Source organism: Caretta caretta, chromosome 18 (genome assembly GCF_965140235.1).
Source record: "Caretta caretta isolate rCarCar2 chromosome 18, rCarCar1.hap1, whole genome shotgun sequence".
NCBI classification, from domain to species: Eukaryota; Metazoa; Chordata; order Testudines; family Cheloniidae; genus Caretta; species Caretta caretta.
This window is the reverse complement of record NC_134223.1, coordinates 3,291,487-3,312,340: the sequence shown is the minus strand read 5'-3', so window position 1 is coordinate 3,312,340 and position 20,854 is coordinate 3,291,487. Positions and strand designations below refer to the sequence as shown.

Below are 20,854 nucleotides of genomic sequence, written 5' to 3'. Positions count from 1 at the left end.
TAAGGCAAATTTTCCAGTCCTTTAATCATTCTCTTGGCTCTTCTCTGACCCATCTCCAATTTATCAACATCCTTCTTGAGTTGTGGGCCCTATAACTGGACACAGAATTCCAGCAGCAGTCGCACAAGTTGGCAGGAGGGACTGGCAGCCTGTCTGATCATCTCTTTCCAGTAGCATAAGTGCCAAATACAGAGATAAAATAACCGCTCTACTCCTATTCGAGACTCCTTTGTTTATGCAGCCCGCAATCTCATTAGTCCTTTTGGCCACACTGTCACACTAGGAGCTCAAGTTCAGCTGATATCCACCACAACTCCCAAATCCTCCTGGGTGAAGGCCGGGATGTTCAAAAGAGCCTAAGGGAGTTAGGTTCCCAATGGGATTCCCGTTCTTAACTCCCTTGAGGGGCTACTTGGAAAACCCCAGCCCAAAATCTCAGTGCTGTAAGGGGGAGCAGAGTCAGGCCAACAATATTAATCTCTTCCTATTCCTAAAACATGCCTGGATCCCTATTAAATTCTGCTTCTAGCAGAAACATGAGGAGCCCAGCTGGCTGTTTCTATTAAATTAGTACCTGGCAATTCACAATGGAGGAGCATTTCCATACAAGCTGTTCTATTGCCCACAACCAGGTGGAATATTTTTACAGAGCTTTTGCAATTCAGCGAGCTGAATAATACAGACTATGCACAACAGAGTACTACGGTCCTGTATCATTTATACTGTGATGTTTCCCAGTTCCAGTCTTTCTTTGCCCTGAGATCACTGGCACAGTGATTTTTTTCTCCACGTTTTGTGTAAAAAGAAGTCATTTGCTGTCATTCCTAAGTGCTCCATCTGTAGGACTTTCCACCGCCTTGTTTAAATAGCACCATTTGATGCTTTCTTCTAGTAAATAGGAAGTTTCCTCCACTGTAGTAATGTGTAATTTTAATAGTTTAATATGAAAAAAGAGCTGAAATGAGCGGAAAACAAAGGAATGTCTAATTTTTGCTAGAGCAAACAGGAATGAATTACTGCTGCTTATTCATACTGCTCTAACTGCTCTTATCTAAGGGCTAATCAGTTCATTGCTGAGACACTGATATCTAGATTCTAGTACTCCCATTTGCACACACACTCAAGCGCGCGTGCGCACGTAAAGAGCAATGAGCAATGAGCCCAGTGTGGCTGGCACTGCCTTCTGTCCCCAGGCCATCCTGACCCTGACCCTGGACCAGAGTGCAAACCCTTCACTACTCTGGGACTTGCACAAGTAGCCCCATTGATGTCAGTGTGCATGTGAATGCTCACCCAAGGGAGTGAGGGGCTTCTCACAGCACTGGGGTATAGCAGAGCTGGTCAAAAATGGGGGTGGGGGTGGACAGTAAACTTTGACAAAAAGAAAATTTCATTTAAGTTTTCCAGAGCATCCTGCACTAAAGCAAAGGCCAGTGGTTAGCAGGGAGTGGAGTGCTCAGCTCCAGCCTCACAGGTAGGTGCCTTTCCTCTGGGAGGCAGGTGGCAGGCAGACCCGTGGATGTCTCCTCCACCGTCTTGGTGTCCGGGTGCTGGCACAGCTGGCAACAATAAGCAGGATCCCCGTCACACAGGTGCAGATGGTGCCCGCCACAGCCATCCAGTAAGAATAGCCCAGTTCATAGGTCACCCCTGGGATCCCAAGACTGACCTGAAAGGGAAGGTAGACAGTGAGCTGAGTGGGACACAAGGAGCTGGCTATAAGCACCAAAGTGAATTTTTCAGAAGGGTCTGGTACGTTTACTGGGATAAATGCTCTCGGAGTTCTTGTGGGATAGTTCTCTGGCTGTGCTACACAGGAGGTCAGATTGGAGGAGCACAATCCTCCCTTCTGCCCTTGGAATCTCGGGCATCTCCTGGTGACTCCGTGTACATCCCTTCAAAGTCTCAGACCTCGGGCTGTCACATGTCTCTTGGGGTGGACTCATGCATTTCTCCCACTCTGAGACCAGACACTGGGTTGAATGGGTAACCCGCTCTGGAGATGGTTGTTCCTGACATATTAAGCCAAGCTTCTAAGGAATTGGCCTCTGGACTACAGCAGCAATGGCTACAGAGGCGCAGGACTCCATTTCCCGGAATGCCGAGAGTCCAGTGTGCCGCTACTCCCAGAGCCAAATATAAGCTTTACTACCAGGTTTGGGTGTTGTTGCCGTGGGGTGGAGAGAGAAGCATCACAGCCTGGGAGGTCCCCATTAAACTTCCCATTCCTTTCTGAAAGGAAGCTTTGAACTCAACAGAGACCCGCAACGCAGGAGCCTGAGGAGTGATTCCAGACCAGGGCACCGTGTCAGCATCCTTTTCCATTGGGCTCCAGAGCAGGAAGCCTCAGGGAGAGGTGTGAAGAGCTTGTAAGAAATCCTATGTCTATTTATTTTGCTGGTGAGGTTTAAGCTGCCTAATAATTACAGCATTTCATCACCCACTCAATCCACTGTCTGCCTAGGCAGGTGCTAGGAGGGAGCTGGGTGGTTTGGGCCTGTTGTAAATGTTGAGAGGTGGAAGGTTTAAAGTACTGTTGCTATTTTATTATTCTAGTTACTCCTATTCTTTCCTTATCCCTAATCCTTTGTTCTCTGTTTCCCCTCTTGTTGTATAGCTACTCTGGGAACTGTGATAATTGTTTTATTCCTTGTCTATTGGAGTACACTCCTTGTGTATTATTTGTTAGTAAACAATTCCCCAAGGGCCAGCATCCCTTGTGTCCCAGGCATTGGGAGGGGCCCCCTTGGGTAGAGGCACCAGGTGCTAAGATACAGAACTTAGGATTCAGACCCCTGAGATGAAAAGCCACTCCAAGGCAGCAGGGAGAAAGCTTGAGCCATGCAATGACAGTGGTAAGCAGTGACCAAAACAGGCTTCTTCAAGCAAAGTCGTGCTTATTTAGAATAAAAGCCTTTAGCAGAAAATATATTTATTGTAAAACGCACTATGCACATTTCCAGCTTACCAGGGGTCTGGCAGTCTCCCAACCTGGAATCTTAGCAGGACTAATTCCTGACAGGCTCTTCTGCAAAGCCTCTCTCTGGAGCAGCTTGTCTCTGTATCTGAGCTCACAGATAACACCCGTGCAGCTCCTGGAGAGTGTCAACTCCTCTGTGCATGGATCAACCCACTTTTCTCTGGTAAGCCTTTGCTCTGGTAACCTCCAGTTTTGGAAAACAAGCTGGCATCTTCCTCAGTGCCGGGATTCTGTTGCCTTTCAAGTGTGTGCTTGGGCATTCGTCTCTGGGAAGTCATGGTGCTGCCTTCCCTTACAGACCCCACTGAATTCGAGCATTATAGTAGATATGTGTGACAGAATACACCCTACGCGCTGTTGTAATAACCTTTGTACATGGTCTGATTTTTGAGGTACCATCTGAAAACTCATAATTTGTCAGTATTGTCTTTATAGAATATGTGTGGCAACATTGTATGTGAAGTTATAAGATTTCTCTGTATGATGTTAAAAGTTCATGTTCAAAACTCATGTAGCACCAAACTGGTCAAACAGGCCTATCTTGAACAAAGAAATGTATGTTTGCCCTAATTTGCGTTTAAGCAATAAACAGATTCATCAAGCAGGAAAGGGAAACAAAGGAAGCTCAAACAGGTGGAAAAAAAATCCAACAGACTCTTTTTATCACCATTCCCAGTTGGAAATATTTTTCTAGAGGACTGAACTATAAAAAACAATAAACATCCCTCCCTCTCATCCTGTCTGCCTCCGGTATCACACATAAGAAAACAAAGGAAACAGGCTTTGGGGGGAAATGTCCTGACCTGACGAGTTTGGCTGGAAGCATGTAGTGAAAAATTTTGTTTGAATCTAATATAGTTTGTTATGTTAGGCACTAGAAAGTCTTTTATTTTTATTTTTCTTCTAACCATTTCTGACTTTTATGCCTCATTAGTTTTACTCATTTAAAAGCTATCTTCATGTAGTTAATAAACTTGTTTTATTGTTTCACCTAATCTAGTGTGTTTAAGGAAATTTATATCTCTGGTCTGTCCCAAGGCTGGACAGTGCAGAACATACATTTCTGGGGGGAAAGTCCCGGACTGGGAGTGTGTGGTGGTCACCTTGCAATTTAACCACAGCTGGTGAGACCCAGGGTGTGACTGGCAGGCTGCAGTTACACAAACACATCTGGGGAATGGCTTGCATGCTGATAGCTGGTTGTGAACAGCCTAGGTTGGAAGCTACAACAGCGAGCCACCCCAGGTTACAAGGAAGGTGCGACAGCCCCTCACTGCTCTGGATTATACCCCGGCATGTCACGGCATATACTAAACGTTCCACTTCAGACAATTAAATTTAGAGCCCTACAGTCATACAGGAAATTCTAATAATCAATACACAATAACTTCTCACTCACCCACTTTCTTGAGGTGCAGTGGCTGAATGGTTATGGTGCTTGACTACAATCCTACAGGATATGGATTTGCATCTCACTTGATCTCCCACTGAAAGGTCCTTTCCAGTTCATCCAGCTGCAAACTGTGTACCTGAACCATCAGGTTGAGGAGGTCTGATGTGTTGCTGGCTACCTCACTCCCTTATGTACTGTTGACAATGAAACTGATGTACTTTTAACCACATCCACCTGACAAGCCATTGGCTTGGAGGAACTTTGACTGACCTACTCACACAGAGTGCCATAAAATGATCATGTCTTAGCACTCATAACATTATATACGAGCTCCATGTCTGTCACCTGGATAGTATAAAAAATGTCCAGACCTAGACAGATAACCAGACTGATAAGCTTCATGCTTTTAACCAAAACTGGCTGGTATTTTACTGACTAGCTGGGCTAAAATGAAGCTTCAGAAACAAAGGAGCTGTTTTCCTATAAATATTCCCATCAGGAAAGAAGAAGAAAAGAACTATATGTAATGTACTGGGCCAGAAAGATGACTTCAGCTGTGATCTGGGTGTGACTTGCCATAACAGAGAAAAGTCACACTCCTGAGAGGGGAGAAGAGGGCCTTTTGGTGCTGTGGTAAGACAAATTATAAGAGAACATGCCATTGTCTTCGGCCACCCTCAAAAGGAAATAGTCTTCCTTGGGATAGCATTCCAAAATTGGCCAGAGGGATTAGTGGGGATTCACTGAAGAATCTGTCATGCTCAGAGATCGGACAATTGGCCTGTACCAGTGTGCTAGCTCTTATATTCAAATATTGCAAATCAATAGCCATAAATCAAGATTAGCCAGGTGTGATGAAATGGGAATTTTTTATAATATTTTTATGAATCCTACATTTGCCTCAGTTTCCCTTATACTTTGCATGGCTACCCGGGCAGGGAGGAATACTATGTTTGCTCTTAGGGAAAGCTAAAGGACATAAACATGTGTGTCATCTCCCTTCTGGGTGGAATGAAGAGTCGTTATGGAACTACTTGAAACCGACGCAGACAAACAAGGAGGCCAGAGAGACAATGCAAGCTCCAATGACTCATAGATTCCCGCACCTCTCAGCAAAGAAGCTGAGCAGAAACTCCAGCTTGAGAACAAAGGACTGGAAGGTACGAGATGGGGGAATAAAAGATTGGCTTCCGAAAGGACTCTGGGGTCACTGACCAAAATAGTCCACTATGACCAGATAATGTCCTCTGAATTCACATAAACCTGCAGCTAGTCTCTTCCAAGTCCTGGCTGGTAGGCCTGGTGTTGTTATTAAAGGTACTTTGTGTTGTGGTACTCTGTTAGTTCTGCAATGGTCACATGCAGGTACTAAGGAAGGATATCAGAGAGAGAGACAGAGAGCCTGAAAATGGAGTTTACTACAATTTGGCTGGTGCTCTTGCTAACCAGGATGGTCTATGTTTTAATCTTCATTTCTCTATGATAACCTAAGAACTTCCAATTCTGTGTTCCAGTTGACTAATAAACCCAACTGTGTTGAAAGCACTGCTTGAGTATCACTATAAATACTTGGTAATGTGAGCAAATTCCTTTAGAGGGAACAAGTCTCTACCAGAAGTCTATCTGTTGGACACACGGAACAGTGCTCACAACATGAAGCCCCAGAAGTTCAGTTGCAGGAGGCAGTGGGCAAAGGAAGTGTCAGACCTGTTGGGATCTGGCACATCACAGGGTTCCTCCAAGAGACAGTTCCAAGGGTAGGAACAGAGCACCTATCCTGCGGATGTGTGACACCAGGGAAAGCAGAATAGTTCCAAAGCACCAAAAGCTGCAGGTGAGTCCAAGGTGCAGCTCCAGAGCCCACATGTCAATGTGCTGCCCAGACCCGCCTTGCTGGCCTTTTTCATCGATTCATGGATTTAAGGCCAGATGGGGCCATAATGACCATGCAGGCTGACTCCCTGCTTAGCACAGGCCAGGAACCCTCACCCAGTGACTCCTGCATCCAGCCCAACAATTTATCATCAAGCTAGAGCATATCTTTTGGCGCGCAATCCATTTTTAATTTAAAGACTTCCAGTGACAGAGATGTGACTACCTCCCTTAGCATTCTGTTTCAATGCTTTTCTTGCACTCTATTTCCAGACTGAACTTTGTTGAGCCATTAGATCTTGTCATGATTAATTATTTGGTCCTCAGAATAAACACTCTGTCTAACCCCTACCAACACAGTAAGTGGCAAACAGCTGCAGTAGCTGAACATTGTTTGTCCCTTTGGAATGCCAAGGCTCCGAAGAAGCTTCCCGGGGTTGCCCATGGCTCCACATCTTTGTGCCGTTTTCCAGAAGGAGACAATTGGGCGCAGTAATGCTGACATTTTACAACAATCCATACCTATATGACCCTTATCACAGCAGTGTCTCATGGCCTCGTAATGCAGTTATCCTCACACAAGTGCACGGTAAGGAAAGGGCATCCCCATTTCACAAATGGGAAATTGAGGGTCCGGGCCCGGCAGAGGGAACCTGTGCCAGGAATGAAATCCAGGTCTCCCTAGTCACTAGACCACCCTTCCCACCCCTCCGAATGGGAATTGGCATCCAGAGGCTTCAGGCAACTTGGACAATCTCAGGCTGTCTTTTCCTGCCTCATCCTTTCCTTGTAACTGACGCCTCTGAGCACAGCCCAGTGCCAGTCCCAGCAAACAGAAATGCTTCATGAGCTGTGATGTGATCTGATTAAAATATGACCATATAGACGATTGTTGCAACCACTGTTATATATTTGCAGCAAATATTGTACAACGGTTGTCAAGTGAGGTGGTGATGATTATACTATCTGTATACATGAATCATGTATCTGTATACATGTATCCTGTCATTTTTGTATTTGAAGTTATAAGTATTGGTTCTATACTTGGATTACAAATATTTGCTCCTGGGGGGACGCCCACAAGGTAGCTTGGAGGAATTGTTCATATTAAGTGGTTCAAGCAAGAAACCCTTTGTTGACAATGGACCATGGGAGATACCCATCTACATTGAGTGGACTAATCTGTCCACTCTGTCTGGAGTGTAGGTAATGTAGGCTTCCTGCAATGACTAAGGGAGATTGGGCATGAACATGTGACTTGCCCATGTGACTCCAAAATCCAGCATGTTGCTGAAATTTTCCACAGTAAGAATAATGGGATGTCCTCCACATGGCAAAAGCTATAAAAGACCCTGGAATCAGCTCCATTTTGTCTTCAATCCTGCTTCTTTTTGCTACAAATGGAAGCTCTGAACAATAGAGTGAATGATCCATCCAAGCTGTGGATGTACTCCAGAGACTTCACTTAAGTCACCAGTTCATTTCATCACTGCTACAGGCCTGAACCAAGAACGTTGCTTTTATTGTATGTAATTGATTCCTTTAACCAATTTTAACTCTCACCTTTCTTTCTTTCTGTTTATAATTTTACATTTGTGGCTGCTTTATTAATTAATAAATTAATAGGCAGCAGATTTAAAACAAACAAAAGGAAGTATTTTTTCACACAGCGCACAGTCATCCTGTGAAACTCTTGGCCTTCACAACATGCTCCTACAAGGACGAAAACAGGGTTCAAAGAAGAACTAGATAAGTTTATGGAGGATAGATCCATCCATTAGCCAGGATGGGCAGGGATGGTGTCCCTAGCCTCTGTTTGCCAGAAGCTGGGAATGGACAACAGGGGATGGAGCACTTGATTATCTGTTCTGTTCATTCCCCCTGGGGCACTTGGCATTGGCCACTGTTGGAAGACAGGATACTGGGCTAGATGGACCTTTGGTCTGACCCAGTGTGGCCGTCCTTATGTTCTTATGCTTCTTCCAAGCTCAAAACTCACCTCTAGCCTATACTTCTGAACAGTGTCCACCGCATAGCAGAGAACTGCGATTGCTCCTGACAGCCCTGCAAAAGAAAGCAGTCATTACCCCCCTGGGAAAAAGGTTGCACCCCAATAGATGCTAGACTGATGCTTTGCATTTCTGTACAGTAGGAAATGCACTTTAACATGGGATATTTCTCCAGAACATAGGGGGAAACTAGCAGGGAACCTGGAAGAGGGTGTGCTTCCTCTCTAACGCAGGCTGCGGGCCCAGCTCTGCCCTGGTACTGGTTTCAGTGCACACTTGGTGGAATTCTGGATATTGTTGTTCCCAGGGCTGAGGGGTGTTAAAAACTGTCACAGCTAGGAAGGTTTGGAAGGAGCTTTATTGGACATATGTAGCAGGGAGAGACAGGAGAAAGGAGCAAGAGCTGTTGTGGGTCCATCTACAGAGAGAGAGAGACTAGGAAAGGAGAGGAGAGCTGGATCATTCCAGTCTGAGCCCAGGAAAGCCCCCCCCAAAGCCCTCTCTCAGTACACACACCCTTCCCGCACACCGCAATACCGCTTCCCTCTCATCCCAAATAGCTCCTGCAGCACCCCTCCACTGTACTCCCTCTCCAGCTCCCCCACTCCTGGCAGTGTCTGCTACTTGGGAACTTGAAATATGGTAAACCTAATTGTAGCCACTGGGTCATCTGATTTCTTTGCAGACTCAGCTGATAAAGTAGCAGTGTAAACCTGACCAAGCTTACAAACCATGGTCCCAAGTCCACAGAACTCTTAGCAACTCACAGAATCCATCCCTAAGATTGGCAGATGCAGTTGCTTGAGGATTCCCGAGTCTAAGCAACTGGTGCAGAACCACAATGGTAAGTAACCCCCTGCGTCATGCCAACCTGGCCTTGGACAGAGGAGATGTGGCTGAGAGAAAAGAGCAAATGGCCAGGGTACCCTGTATCTAGCCAATCCTGGTTACTTAAATGCCCACGAGGGCTGCTGGCAGCTGTTGCAAGATAAACTTGCGCCAGGCACTGGGATGTACCTCGTTTACTGCCACTTGTGCCCCAAGCCTGGACAGGTGCTGAGTGGTGCATAGCTGGTGAAGAAATTCTAGTGATCTATCTATACTATTTACAGCACCACTGAAATGCAGCCACGTCTGTGGGGAGAGCAGTAGCCAGTCAGCGCAGCCGGCAATGTGTCCTTGAAAAGATCTTGGAAAAAGATATTTCTCATCCATAGCAACAGAAAAGCCTCTAAAACACCCAGCAGACAAATTGCACCAGTGGGTTGACCTAGCACAGTGTCTGAGATGCATTTCGCAACTTTGGGGACTATGCAGATGCAATAGCTGGAGATTGTTCCCAGTTAGATAACGGCTTGTCTATACCTGAAAATTAAATTGGAATAAAGTTGGGTGTGAATTGAAAGCTGGTTATTCCTGATTAACTCCATGGAGTTCCAAACTGCACTTTTTTTCCAAAAGGTCTCCTTCATCGGGTGGGGTGGACCAAGGCACCAGGGCTTCTGCTTGTTGGCAACACATGCCTGTTACACCCCCTTACAAGTGCCTTATTCCAAATTAACTTAATTCATGTTCTGGAATAAAAGCATCCAGACATGGAGTTAATCAGGAATAACTATTCCCAAATAACTACCAGTGTAGAGAAGCTCTAAGCACCTGTCACATACAAACCGGTCACAGCTACACTGTGGCACTGGGTTTTCATACAGCAGTGTTGCCTCTAGGGAGTGAGAAGAAATGTGAAGCAGAGTAAATAAGCACCACCCAAGAGCCGAAAACCCTCAAGAGACCACACGGAGCCAAGAGATACAGGGCCAAAGTCAGAAATGGTGGTGTGAGTTCTGCACCAGGAAGTGGGGGTAAATTGGTTTAACTAACACGGCCTGATGATGGTAGGGTGATAGCAGGAGAGCAACCAATAAGAGAGTGTCAGAAGGTGTAAGATGAAATAGCAGGGACCGTCTGACAAGCATCAGTTGGCTGCTTTCTGGCTATCTTTCCACCTTCCTGGCATGCTAGCTACACCAATTGACACCCACAAAGTGACATGGACTGATACTATGACTTACACTACTGTTAAATCCAGGCTCATTTGACGTCAATAGGAGTTTTGTCATGACTGCAGTAGGGCTGGGATTGTCACGAGGCCGTAGGGCGCTATGGAGCCCTGCCTACAGGCAATGGGTGGGGTTTTCAAAGCCTTCCGCGCTGGCTGAATGCCGCTCTTACAGAAAGAACGGCAAAGAGTCCTGTGGCACTCTTACTGAAATCAATGTCAAAACTTCAATTGACATTCCTTGGGGCAGAGTGAAGCCAGTGCCTTGTGCTTTTCAAATCCCACCCCAGGACCCTGAGTCAATATCCAGGAGTGAACCTCAGACAGTGCCCTGATGCAGCCCTAGAGTTACCATACTGAAGCCCCTTTGATGGGTGTATAAATGCAGATCCAGGACTATTTATACTATGCTTGCATTAAATAAAAACATTGGTTTTACCTCCCAGAAAGAAAAGGGTCCCAGCAGCAAGGGAGAATTTGTATTTCTGATGGACCTGCTCACTGATCAGCTTGGTGCATTTCATTCCTGCGATTAAACAGGGCACCGCACCAAGGCAGAGGATGCCAGTCAGAATCACCAAAGCACGAGTAATCACCAGGACAGCTGGAAAGACAAGAGTGACACAGTGTACAGCTGCTACAACTAGTTACGTCTGCTAGGCGAATGCCAACTTTGGGTGTATGTCACCACTTTATGCCTAGACAGCAAAAAGCCATGAAATGCTGGCAGATCCAAGCTATGCACTGTAGCAGAGCACAACGTGTAGCCAATGCAGCCAAGGTTGCATAACCTTTCCATTATAAGCCTCTGTTTTCTGACACTCAGAGCTTTATGAATAGTTCACTTTTAAGGCTGAAATTTTCCAGCCTTCATCCCCAGCTGAACTGAATTTTAAAAAGAAACAAAACTTGGAGCCATAGCGTTTCTGCCCTGTCAGAATAAGAGCACTGTGAAAAAGTAGAAAAAATATATTGTCAAAAATTGGGCTTTTTTAACAAACCTCCAGATGGAAATGCTGAGAGTTGAAGGGTGAAATCTGGAACAGGAATAGCTCTCCTGATGAGCTGTGCCGATCCTGGTCTTGGACAAAATGAGTTTTGGCTTGTTGGAGCCATCTCATACTTGACAACCAAGACTTTGAGTGTGCTTGAGCAATGGTCTCTTGGCTGACGTACCACAAATTGAACCTGTAGAGCTTGAGGTAAAGTTGCCTTTAACAAGCTCACATCTTCTGAAGATAAGGCGGAGGAGGGGACAATACACATTCATGTGTACCCACCACTGTGCATAGGAAAGTTAGCTGCAAGATAAGGGTGACACTTTTAAACATGTGTGCCTAGCTATGGAGCTTGGCATACTAATGTATCATGTATGCTGAGAACCTAAACAAACTGGGCCATCTAAGGCCACTGTTATCATTACCTGTATAAGCATCTAATCCTTTTTTTTTTTAACCGTTACTAGACTCTTGTACTCAGCAAGTCCTGGTGGCAATTAGTTCCACCGGTTAGCTATGCATTAGGTAAAAAGGATGTGAATTTATCATTTTTAAATATGCTGCCGTTCAGTTTCATTGAATGTCCCTTTGTTCTTTTATTGTGAAAGTAAATAACAGTACGTGATCTACCTACTCTAGACCATTCTTTATTTTGTATAGTTCGAAAATGTCCACTATTATTTCCCTTTCTAAGATCAATAGTCCCAATCTTTTCAATCTCTCCTTATATGGAATTTTCTTTGTGCCTCTAATCATTCTTGTCATCAGTCTCTGAGCTCCTCTCTTTCTGCTATATCTTTTTTGAGATGGGGTGACCGGTACGGCCCACAGCATTCCAGGGGAGAACAAATCATTGATTTATATAATAACACTATGATGATCATTTTCTATCCCATTCGTAGTCTGTTTGTTTTTTGTCTGCTGCTGTACATGGAGAAGAGGGCTTCATTGGGCTGTCCACATTCATACTCAGCTCTTTGTTCTTTGATGGTAACAAGCCCCAGTCATATCAGATTCCATCAAAGCTGGCACCAGAGAGCCATGGAACCTCCAAAGGGACAGCGGAGGTTGGAGACTGGAGCCCTGCCGAAAGAGACAGAAGCAAGGAGGGTGCAGAGATGAAAGTGCCTCAGCTAAATTTGCTGGGCAGGCTTCTACACAGAGGCCTGGCAAGGACAGACAAGTTCTCCCACAATACATTGCAAACAAGTTCCTAGATCAGCTCCAGTTTGTGAGATGCTAAGATTCCCCAGGGTATGTCTCCAGAAATCCTAGCACCAAACTCACGTAACTTCACTGCCAGTGTGCGGGTGGATATGTGTAGCCCTGCAGGGTGGATGCTTGCAGGGGGCTTGGAAAACACAGTCGCACATACATGGGAAGATTTGCAGAGATTGATTACACTAGGCTCAAGTTGCTCAGGCATCCAGTGAAAAAAACCAAAAACCAAGGCTAACATTAAATGACGACAGGGAATGATTTGGTTGACAGGGCTGAGCTAGCTGAGAGATAGACCAAGAAAAGGGTTTGCTGCTCAGCAGGAAAGCTCTGGCTCTCAGCGGCAAGAAAGAAATTCACTGTATTATTATTTAAATTGCTGTAGTTCCTAGGAAGATCAGGGCTCATAGTGCGAGGTGCTGTCCATGTGTATACTGAAAAGATAGTCCCCTCACCAAAGAGGGGACCAACCTTACCATGAGGTTCTGGATGTGGTTAGCAGTATCTCAGAGAGCCCCAAATCATGAGAGTTAGAGAATTGCTGCTGGCCTTGCACGGATCCCAAGCCTGGCAATCCTGTGGGGATGGGGCCCTTCGAGAAAAACACTCACATGCTGGACTGCATACTTCTTGTGTTCTAAATTAAAATGCTGGACAAAATCACCCGGCTTCCCATGCTGCCCTGATTCATGCAGTAACACAGCACCAAAGTGAACTTTTACTCACCAGAATGCTCACTGAGATAGGAGATGGGGATGTCGCAGGTCCAGAGGTTGGCCATATTATCAAACACACACTCACTCCACAGCCCCCGGCACCTGGCGCTCAGACCCACTGAAGAATGTGGGTCTTTGGCATCTTGCTGCAGAAGAAAATAAAATAGTTCATCTAGGGGTTGGGCACCATTTCTGTCCTTCCCATTCATGCCAGTGAGAGGGAGAGGGTCTATCTGCCTTCCTGCCCCTGGCAAGTTGATGCTGGTAAATATGTCTAGGGTGAAGGGCTGTGATGGAAGAGCAGCGAGTGAATTCTGTGGAAAGAAACAGATTCTCAGCATTTATTCATTCTATACCTAGCACCACTAGTGAAATGAAAGAGACACACTCAGAAGCTTTCTTATGCTTAGTTTACTCATATTGCAAGTTCTGTTTGTTCTGTGTTTGTACAGCAGTTAGTACAGTGAGGACCTGGTCAGTGACTAATGTAATAGAAATCAATAATAAATAACCAATCATAATAATACCAAGGCAGGAAATTACGATATCAAGCTGCCTGCTGTCATACCAGTTGTCATAAATGTAAAGGGAAGGGTAAACCCCTTTAAAATCCCTCCTGGCCAGAGGAAAAATCCTCTCACCTGTAAAGGGTTAAGAAGCTAAAGGTAACCTCGCTGGCACCTGACCAAAATGACCAATGAGGAGACAAGATACTTTCAAAAGCTAGGAGGAGGGAGAGAAACAAAGGGTCTGTGTCTGTTGGTATGCTGCTTTTGCTGGGGATAGACCAGGAATGGAGTCTTAGCCCTGGTCTACACTAGGACTTTAGGTCGAATTTAGCAGCGTTAAATCGATGTAAACCTGCACCTGTCCACACAATGAAGCCCTTTATTTCGACTTAAAGGGCTCTTAAAATCGATTTCCTTACTCCACCCCTGACAAGTGGATTAGCGCTTAAATCGACGTTGCCGGCTAGAATTTGGGGTACTGTGGACACAATTCGATGGTATTGGCCTCCGGGAGCTATCCCAGAGTGCTCCATTATGACCGCTCTGGACAGCACTCTCAACTCAGATGCACTGGCCAGGTAGACAGGAAAAGAACCGCGAACTTTTGAATCTCATTTCCTGTTTGGCCAGCGTGGCAAGCTGCAGGTGACCATGCAGAGCTCATCAGCACAGGTGACCATGATGGAGTCCCAGAATCGCAAAAGAGCTCCAGCATGGACCGAACGGGAGGTACGGGATCTGATCGCTGTTTGGGGAGAGGAATCCGTGCTATCAGAACTCCGTTCCAGTTTTCGAAATGCCAAAACCTTTGTCAAAATCTCCCAGGGCATGAAGGACAGAGGCCATAACAGGGACCCGAAGCAGTGCCGCGTGAAACTGAAGGAGCTGAGGCAAGCCTACCAGAAAACCAGAGAGGCGAACAGCCGCTCTGGGTCAGAGCCCCAAACATGCCGCTTCTATGATGAGCTGCATGCCATTTTAGGGGGTTCAGCCACCACTACCCCAGCCGTGTTGTTTGACTCCTTCAATGGAGATGGAGGCAATACGGAAGCAGGTTTTGGGGACGAAGAAGATGATGATGATGATGAGGTTGTAGATAGCTCACAGCAAGCAAGCGGAGAAACCGGTTTTCCCGACAGCCAGGAACTGTTTCTCACCCTAGACCTGGAGCCAGTACCCCCCGAACCCACCCAAGGCTGCCTCCTGGACCCAGCAGGCGGAGAAGGGACCTCTGGTGAGTGTACCTTTTAAAATACTATACATGGTTTAAAAGCAAGCATGTGAAAGGATTACTTTGCCCTGGCATTTGCGGTTCTCCTAGATGTAGTCCTAAAGCCTGTGCAAAAGGTTTCTGGGGAGGGCAGCCTAATTGCGTCCTTCATGGTAGGACACTTTACCACTCCAGGCCAGTAACACGTACTCGGGAATCATTGTACAACAAAGCATTGCAGTGTATGTTTGCTGGCATTCAAACAACATCCGTTCTTTATCTCTCTGTGTTATCCTCAGGAGAGTGAGATATAATTCATGGTCACCTGGTTGAAATAGAGTGCTTTTCTTCAGGGGACACTCAGAGGAGCCCATTCCTGCTGGGCTGTTTGCCTGTGGCTAAACAGAAATGTTCCCCGCTGTTAGCCACAGGGAGGGGGGAAGGTTGAGGGGGTAGTCACGCGGTGGGAGGAGGCAAAATGCGACCTTGTAACGAAAGCACATATGCTATGTATGTAATGTTAACAGCAAGGTTTACCCTGAAAGAGTGTAGCCACTGTTTTATAAAATGTGTCTTTTTAAATACCGCTGTCCCTTTTTTTTTCTCCACCAGCTGCATGTGTTTCAATGATCAGAGGATCTTCTCCTTCCCAGAGGCTAGTGAAGCTTAGAAAGAAAAAAAAACGCACTCGCGATGAAATGTTCTCCGAGCTCATGCTGTCCTCCCACACTGACAGAGCACAGACGAATGCGTGGAGGCAAATAATGTCAGAGTGCAGGAAAGCACAAAATGACAGGGAGGAGAGGTGGCGGGCTGAAGAGAGTAAGTGGCGGGCTGAAGACAGGGCTGAAGCTCAAATGTGGCGGCAGCGTAATGAGAGGAGGCAGGATTCAATGCTGAGGCTGCTGCAGGACCAAACCAGTATGCTCCAGTGTATGGTTGAGCTGCAGCAAAGGCAGCTGGAGCACAGACTGCCACTGCAGCCCCTCTGTAACCAACCGCCCTCCTCCCCAAGTTCCATAGCCTCCCCTCCCAGACGTCCAAGAACGCGGTGGGGGGGCCTCCGGCCAACCAGCCACTCCACCACAGAGGATTGCCCCAAAAAAAGAAGGCTGTCATTCAATAAATTTTAAAGTTGTAAACTTTTAAAGTGCTGTGCTTAAAGTGCTGTGTGGCATTTTCCTTCCCTCCTCCACCACCCCTCCTGGGCTACCTTGGTAGTCATCCCCCTATTTGTGTGATGAATGAATAAAGAATGCATGAATGTGAAGCAACAATGACTTTATTGCCTCTGCAAGCGGTGATTGAAGGGAGGAGGGGCGGGTGGTTAGCTTACAGGGAAGTAGAGTGAACCAAGGGGCGGGGGGTTTCATCAAGGAGAAACAAACAGAACTTTCACACCGTAGCCTGGCCAGTCATGAAACTGGTTTTCAAAGCTTCTCTGATGCGTACCGTGCCCTCCTGTGCTCTTCTAACCGCCCTGGTGTCTGGCTGCGCATAATCAGCAGCCAGGCGATTTGCCTCAACCTCCCACCCCGCCATAAACGTCTCCCCCTTACTCTCACAGATATTGTGGAGCACACAGCAAGCAGTAATAACTGGGAATATTGGTTTCGCTGAGGTCTAAGCGAGTCAGTAAACTGCGCCAGCGCGCCTTTAAACGTCCAAATGCACATTCTACCACCATTCTGCACTTGCTCAGCCTGTAGTTGAACAGCTCCTGACTACTGTCCAGGCTGCCTGTGTACGGCTTCATGAGCCATGGCATTAAGGGGTAGGCTGGGTCCCCAAGGATACATATAGGCATTTCAACATCCCCAACAGTTATTTTCTGGTCTGGGAATAAAGTCCATTCCTGCAGCTTTTGAAACAGACCAGAGTTCCTGAAGATGCGAGCATCATGCACCTTTCCCGGCCATCCCACATTGATGTTGGTGAAACGTCCCTTGTGATCCACCAGAGCTTGCAGCACTATCGAAAAGTACCCCTTGCGGTTTATGTACTCGGCGGCTTGGTGCTCCGGTGCCAAGATAGGGATATGGGTTCCGTCTATAGCCCCACCACAGTTAGGGAATCCCATTGCAGCAAAGCCATCCACTATGACCTGCACATTTCCCAGGGTCACTACCCTTGATATCAGCAGATCTTTGATTGCGTGGGCTACTTGCATCACAGCAGCCCCCACAGTAGATTTGCCCACTCCAAATTGATTCCCAACTGACCGGTAGCTGTCTGGCGTTGCAAGCTTCCACAGGGTTATCGCCACTTGCTTCTCAACTGTGAGGGCTGCTCTCATCTTGGTATTCATGCGCCTCAGGGCAGGGGAAAGCAAGTCACAAAGTTCCATGAAAGTGCCCTTACGCATGCGAAAGTTTCGCAGCCACTGGGAATCGTCCCAGACCTGCAACACTATGCGGTCCCACCAGTCTGTGCTTGTTTTCCGAGCCCAGAATCGGCGTTCCACAGCATGAACCTGCCCCATTAGCACCATGATGCATGCATTGGCAGGGCCCACGCTTTCAGAGAAATCTGTGTCCATGTCCTGATCACTCACGTGACCGCGCTGACGTCGCCTCCTCGCCCGGTATCGCTTTGCCAGGTTCTGGTGCTGCATATACTGCTGGATAATGCGTGTGGTGTTTAATGTGCTCCTAATTGCCAAAGTGAGCTGAGCGGCCTCCATGCTTGCCTTGGTATGGCGTCCGCACAGAAAAAAGGCACGGAACGATTGTCTGCTGTTGCTCTGACGGAGGGAGGGGCGACTGACGACACGGCTTACAGGGTTGGCTTCAGGGAGCTAAAATCAACAAAGGGGGTGGCTTTACATCAAGGAGTATTTCAGGCAGGACTTCACGGAGGGTTCCAATAAGAAATGGTGCACCTAAGTTATCGTTCTTATTGGAACAAGGAGGTTAGCCTGGCCTCTGATTGATACATGGCTAGATTTACCTCACTGCACCTTCTCTGTGAGTGACTGCAGTGTGACCTAGAGGAATGAGTCCCCTAGACAGGGGAGGAGGCAAATGAGTACAAAACAAATCTGGTCTATTTCTTGTTTTGACCCACTCCATCTATCTTTTACATCTTTGGCTGGCAGCAGACGGTGCAGAAGGACTGTATGCCATCCACATCTCATGGCTGCTCGGCAGAAGATGATACAGTACGACTGCTAGCCATCCTCATCTCTTGCCTGCCTGGCAGAAGATGGTACAATACGACTACTAGCAATCCTCATCTCTTGCCTGCCTGGCAGAAGATGGTACAGTACGACTGCTAGCAGTCCGTATCGCCTGCCCGCTCACCATAAGACGGTTCAATAGGACTGACTGCAGGACTAAAGAGAATGACCTGGTCAAGTCACTCCAAATTTAGTCCCTGCGCCCATGTCTGCCCAGGCGCTCCCAGCCGACGTGGCCAGGAGCACCTCGGACACAACGAGGACGACTACCAGTCGTATTGCACAGTCTGCTGCTAGAAGGCAATGGGTTGCTGCTACTGTGCAGCAAAGCCGTACCGCGTCTGCCAGCACCCAGGAGACATAGGGTGACGGTTACCTGAGCGGGCTCCATGCTTGCCGTGGTATGGCATCTGCACAGGTAACTCAGGAAAAAAGGCGCGAAATGATTGTCTGCCCTTGCTTTCACGGAGGGAGGGAGGGAACGGGGGCCTGACGATACGTACCCAGAACCACCCGCGACAATGTTTTAGCCCCATCAGAGTGCTCCATTGTGACTGCTCTGGACAGCACTCTCAGATGCCCGATTGTTTGCCGTTGCTCTGACACCGGGAGGGGCGACTGAGGACACGGCTTACAAGGTTGGCTTCAGGGAGCTAAAATCAACAAAGGGGGTGGCTTTACTTCAAGGAGTATTTCAGGCAGGACTTCACGGAGGGTTCCAATAAGAAATGGTGCACCTAAGCTATTGTCCTTATTGGAACAAGAAGGTTAGCCTGGCCTCTGATTGATACATGGCTAGATTTACCTCGCTGCACCTTCTCTGTGAGTGACTGCAGTGTGACCTAGAAGAATGAGTCCCCTAGACAGGGGAGGGGGAAAAGCAAATGAGTACAAAACAAATCTGGTCTATTTCTTGTTTTGATCCACTCCATCTATCTTTTACATCTTTGGCTGGCAGCAGACGGTGCAGAAGGACTGCATGCCATCCACATCTCATGGCTGCTCGGCAGAAGATGGTACAGTACGACTGCTAGCAGTCCGTATCGCCTGCCCGCTCACCATAAGACGGTTCAATAGGACTGACTGCAGGACTAAAGAGAATGACCTGGTCAAGTCACTCCAAATTTAGTCCCTGCGCCCATGTCTGCCCAGGCGCTCCCAGCCAACGTGGCCAGGAGCACCTCGGACATGACGATGACGGCTACCAGTCGTACTGTACCGTCTGCTGCCACAAGGCAAGGGGTTGCTGCTACTGTGTAGCAATGCCATACCGCGTCTGCCAGCACCCAGGAGACATAGGGTGACGGTTACCTGAGCGGGCTCCATGCTTGCCGTGGTATGGCGTCTGCACAGGTAACTCAGGAAAAAAGGCGCGAAACGATTGTCTGCCCTTGCTTTCACGGAGGGAGGGAGGGAACGGGGGCCTGACGATATGTACCCAGAACCACCCACGACAATGTTTTAACCCCATCAGGCATTGGGATCTCAACCCAGAATTCCAATGGGCAGCGGAGACTGCGGGAACTGTGGGATAGCTACCCACAGTGCAACGCTCCGGAAGTCGACTCTAGCCTTGGTACTGTGGAAGCGCTCCGCCGAGTTAATGCACTTAGAGCATTTTCTGTGGGGACACACACACTCGAATATATAAAACCGATTTCTAAAAAACCGACTTCTATAAATTCGACCTTATTCCGTAGTGTAGACATACCCTTAGAACTTTTAGTAAGTAATCTAGCTAGGTATGCGTTAGATTATGATTTCTTTAAATGGCTGAGAAAAGAATTGTGCTGAATAGAATGACTATTTCTGTCTGTGTGTCTTTTTTGTAACTTAAGGTTTTGCCTAGAGGGATTCTCTGTGTTTTGAATCTAATTACCCTGTAAGGTACCTACCATCCTGATTTTACAGGGGTGATTCCTTTACTCCTATTTACTTCTATTTCTATTAAAAGTCTTCTTGTAAGAAAACGGAATGCCTTTTCATTGTTCTCAGATCCAAGGGTTTGGGTCTGTGGTCACCTATGCAAATTGGTGAAGATTTTTACCAAACCTTTCCCAGGAAGTGGGGTGCAAGGGTTGGGAGGATTTTGCGGGGAAAGACGTGTCCAAACTACGTTTCCCAGTAAACCCAGTTAGAGTTTGGTGGTGGCAGTGGTTATTCCAAGGACAAAAGATAAAATTAATTTGTACCTTGGGGAAGTTTTAACCTAAGCTGGTAAAAGTAAGCTTAGGAGGTTTTCATGCAGGTCCCCACATCTGTACCCTAGAGTTCAGAGTGGGAGAGGAACCTTGACACCAGTGCTGAAAACAGAGATTGTGGGATTCACACACTGGCAGGAACTGAATGAACTCTCCCCTGCCATCGAGTGATGGACTGAGGGTAAAGACCTTAGGAGCAGATAGCATTTGCATAGAGACACCTACTTTGTCTAGGTCATCAGAAGACAGATCTGCTTTGTCAAAGGGATGAATTTTGGCCTTTTTGGGTTAAAATTCAATTTAGTCTGGGATGCAAGAGTAATACAATGTTCTTATTGTATGACAAAATGGCAGAAGAACTGTACTAATGCAGTGGACACTCACTTGCTAAGCACGAAGTAGGGATGCCAAATTCAAGTAGAAGACAGAGTAAGTGAGCGGTAAGCTGTTGCAATTTAGGTGGATGGACGGACTTGTTTAAGGAGTGGTAAGGAGCTGTTTGAATTTACTCCTT

The 20,854-nt window shown here is 46.9% G+C and overlaps 2 protein-coding genes across 2 annotated transcripts; one reads left to right on the top strand and one right to left on the bottom strand.

Moving 5' to 3' along the window:
• Nucleotides 1-649: 649 nt before the first annotated feature.
• LOC142069546 (claudin-16-like) lies at nucleotides 650-10,900 on the bottom strand. The gene is made up of 3 exons (XM_075121096.1): nucleotides 10,750-10,900; nucleotides 8,245-8,309; nucleotides 650-1,669 (listed from the first exon to the last, which is right to left on the bottom strand). The coding sequence occupies exons 1-3, from the start codon at nucleotides 10,832-10,834 to the stop codon at nucleotides 1,469-1,471; spliced, it is 351 nt and encodes a 116-aa protein (XP_074977197.1). The 5' UTR covers nucleotides 10,835-10,900; the 3' UTR covers nucleotides 650-1,468.
• A 3,183-nt stretch (nucleotides 10,901-14,083) lies between these two features.
• On the top strand, nucleotides 14,084-16,225 carry LOC142069537 (uncharacterized). The gene is made up of 2 exons (XM_075121066.1): nucleotides 14,084-14,985; nucleotides 15,574-16,225. The coding sequence occupies exons 1-2, from the start codon at nucleotides 14,403-14,405 to the stop codon at nucleotides 16,092-16,094; spliced, it is 1,104 nt and encodes a 367-aa protein (XP_074977167.1). The 5' UTR covers nucleotides 14,084-14,402; the 3' UTR covers nucleotides 16,095-16,225.
• The last annotated feature ends 4,629 nt before the right edge of the window (nucleotides 16,226-20,854 follow it).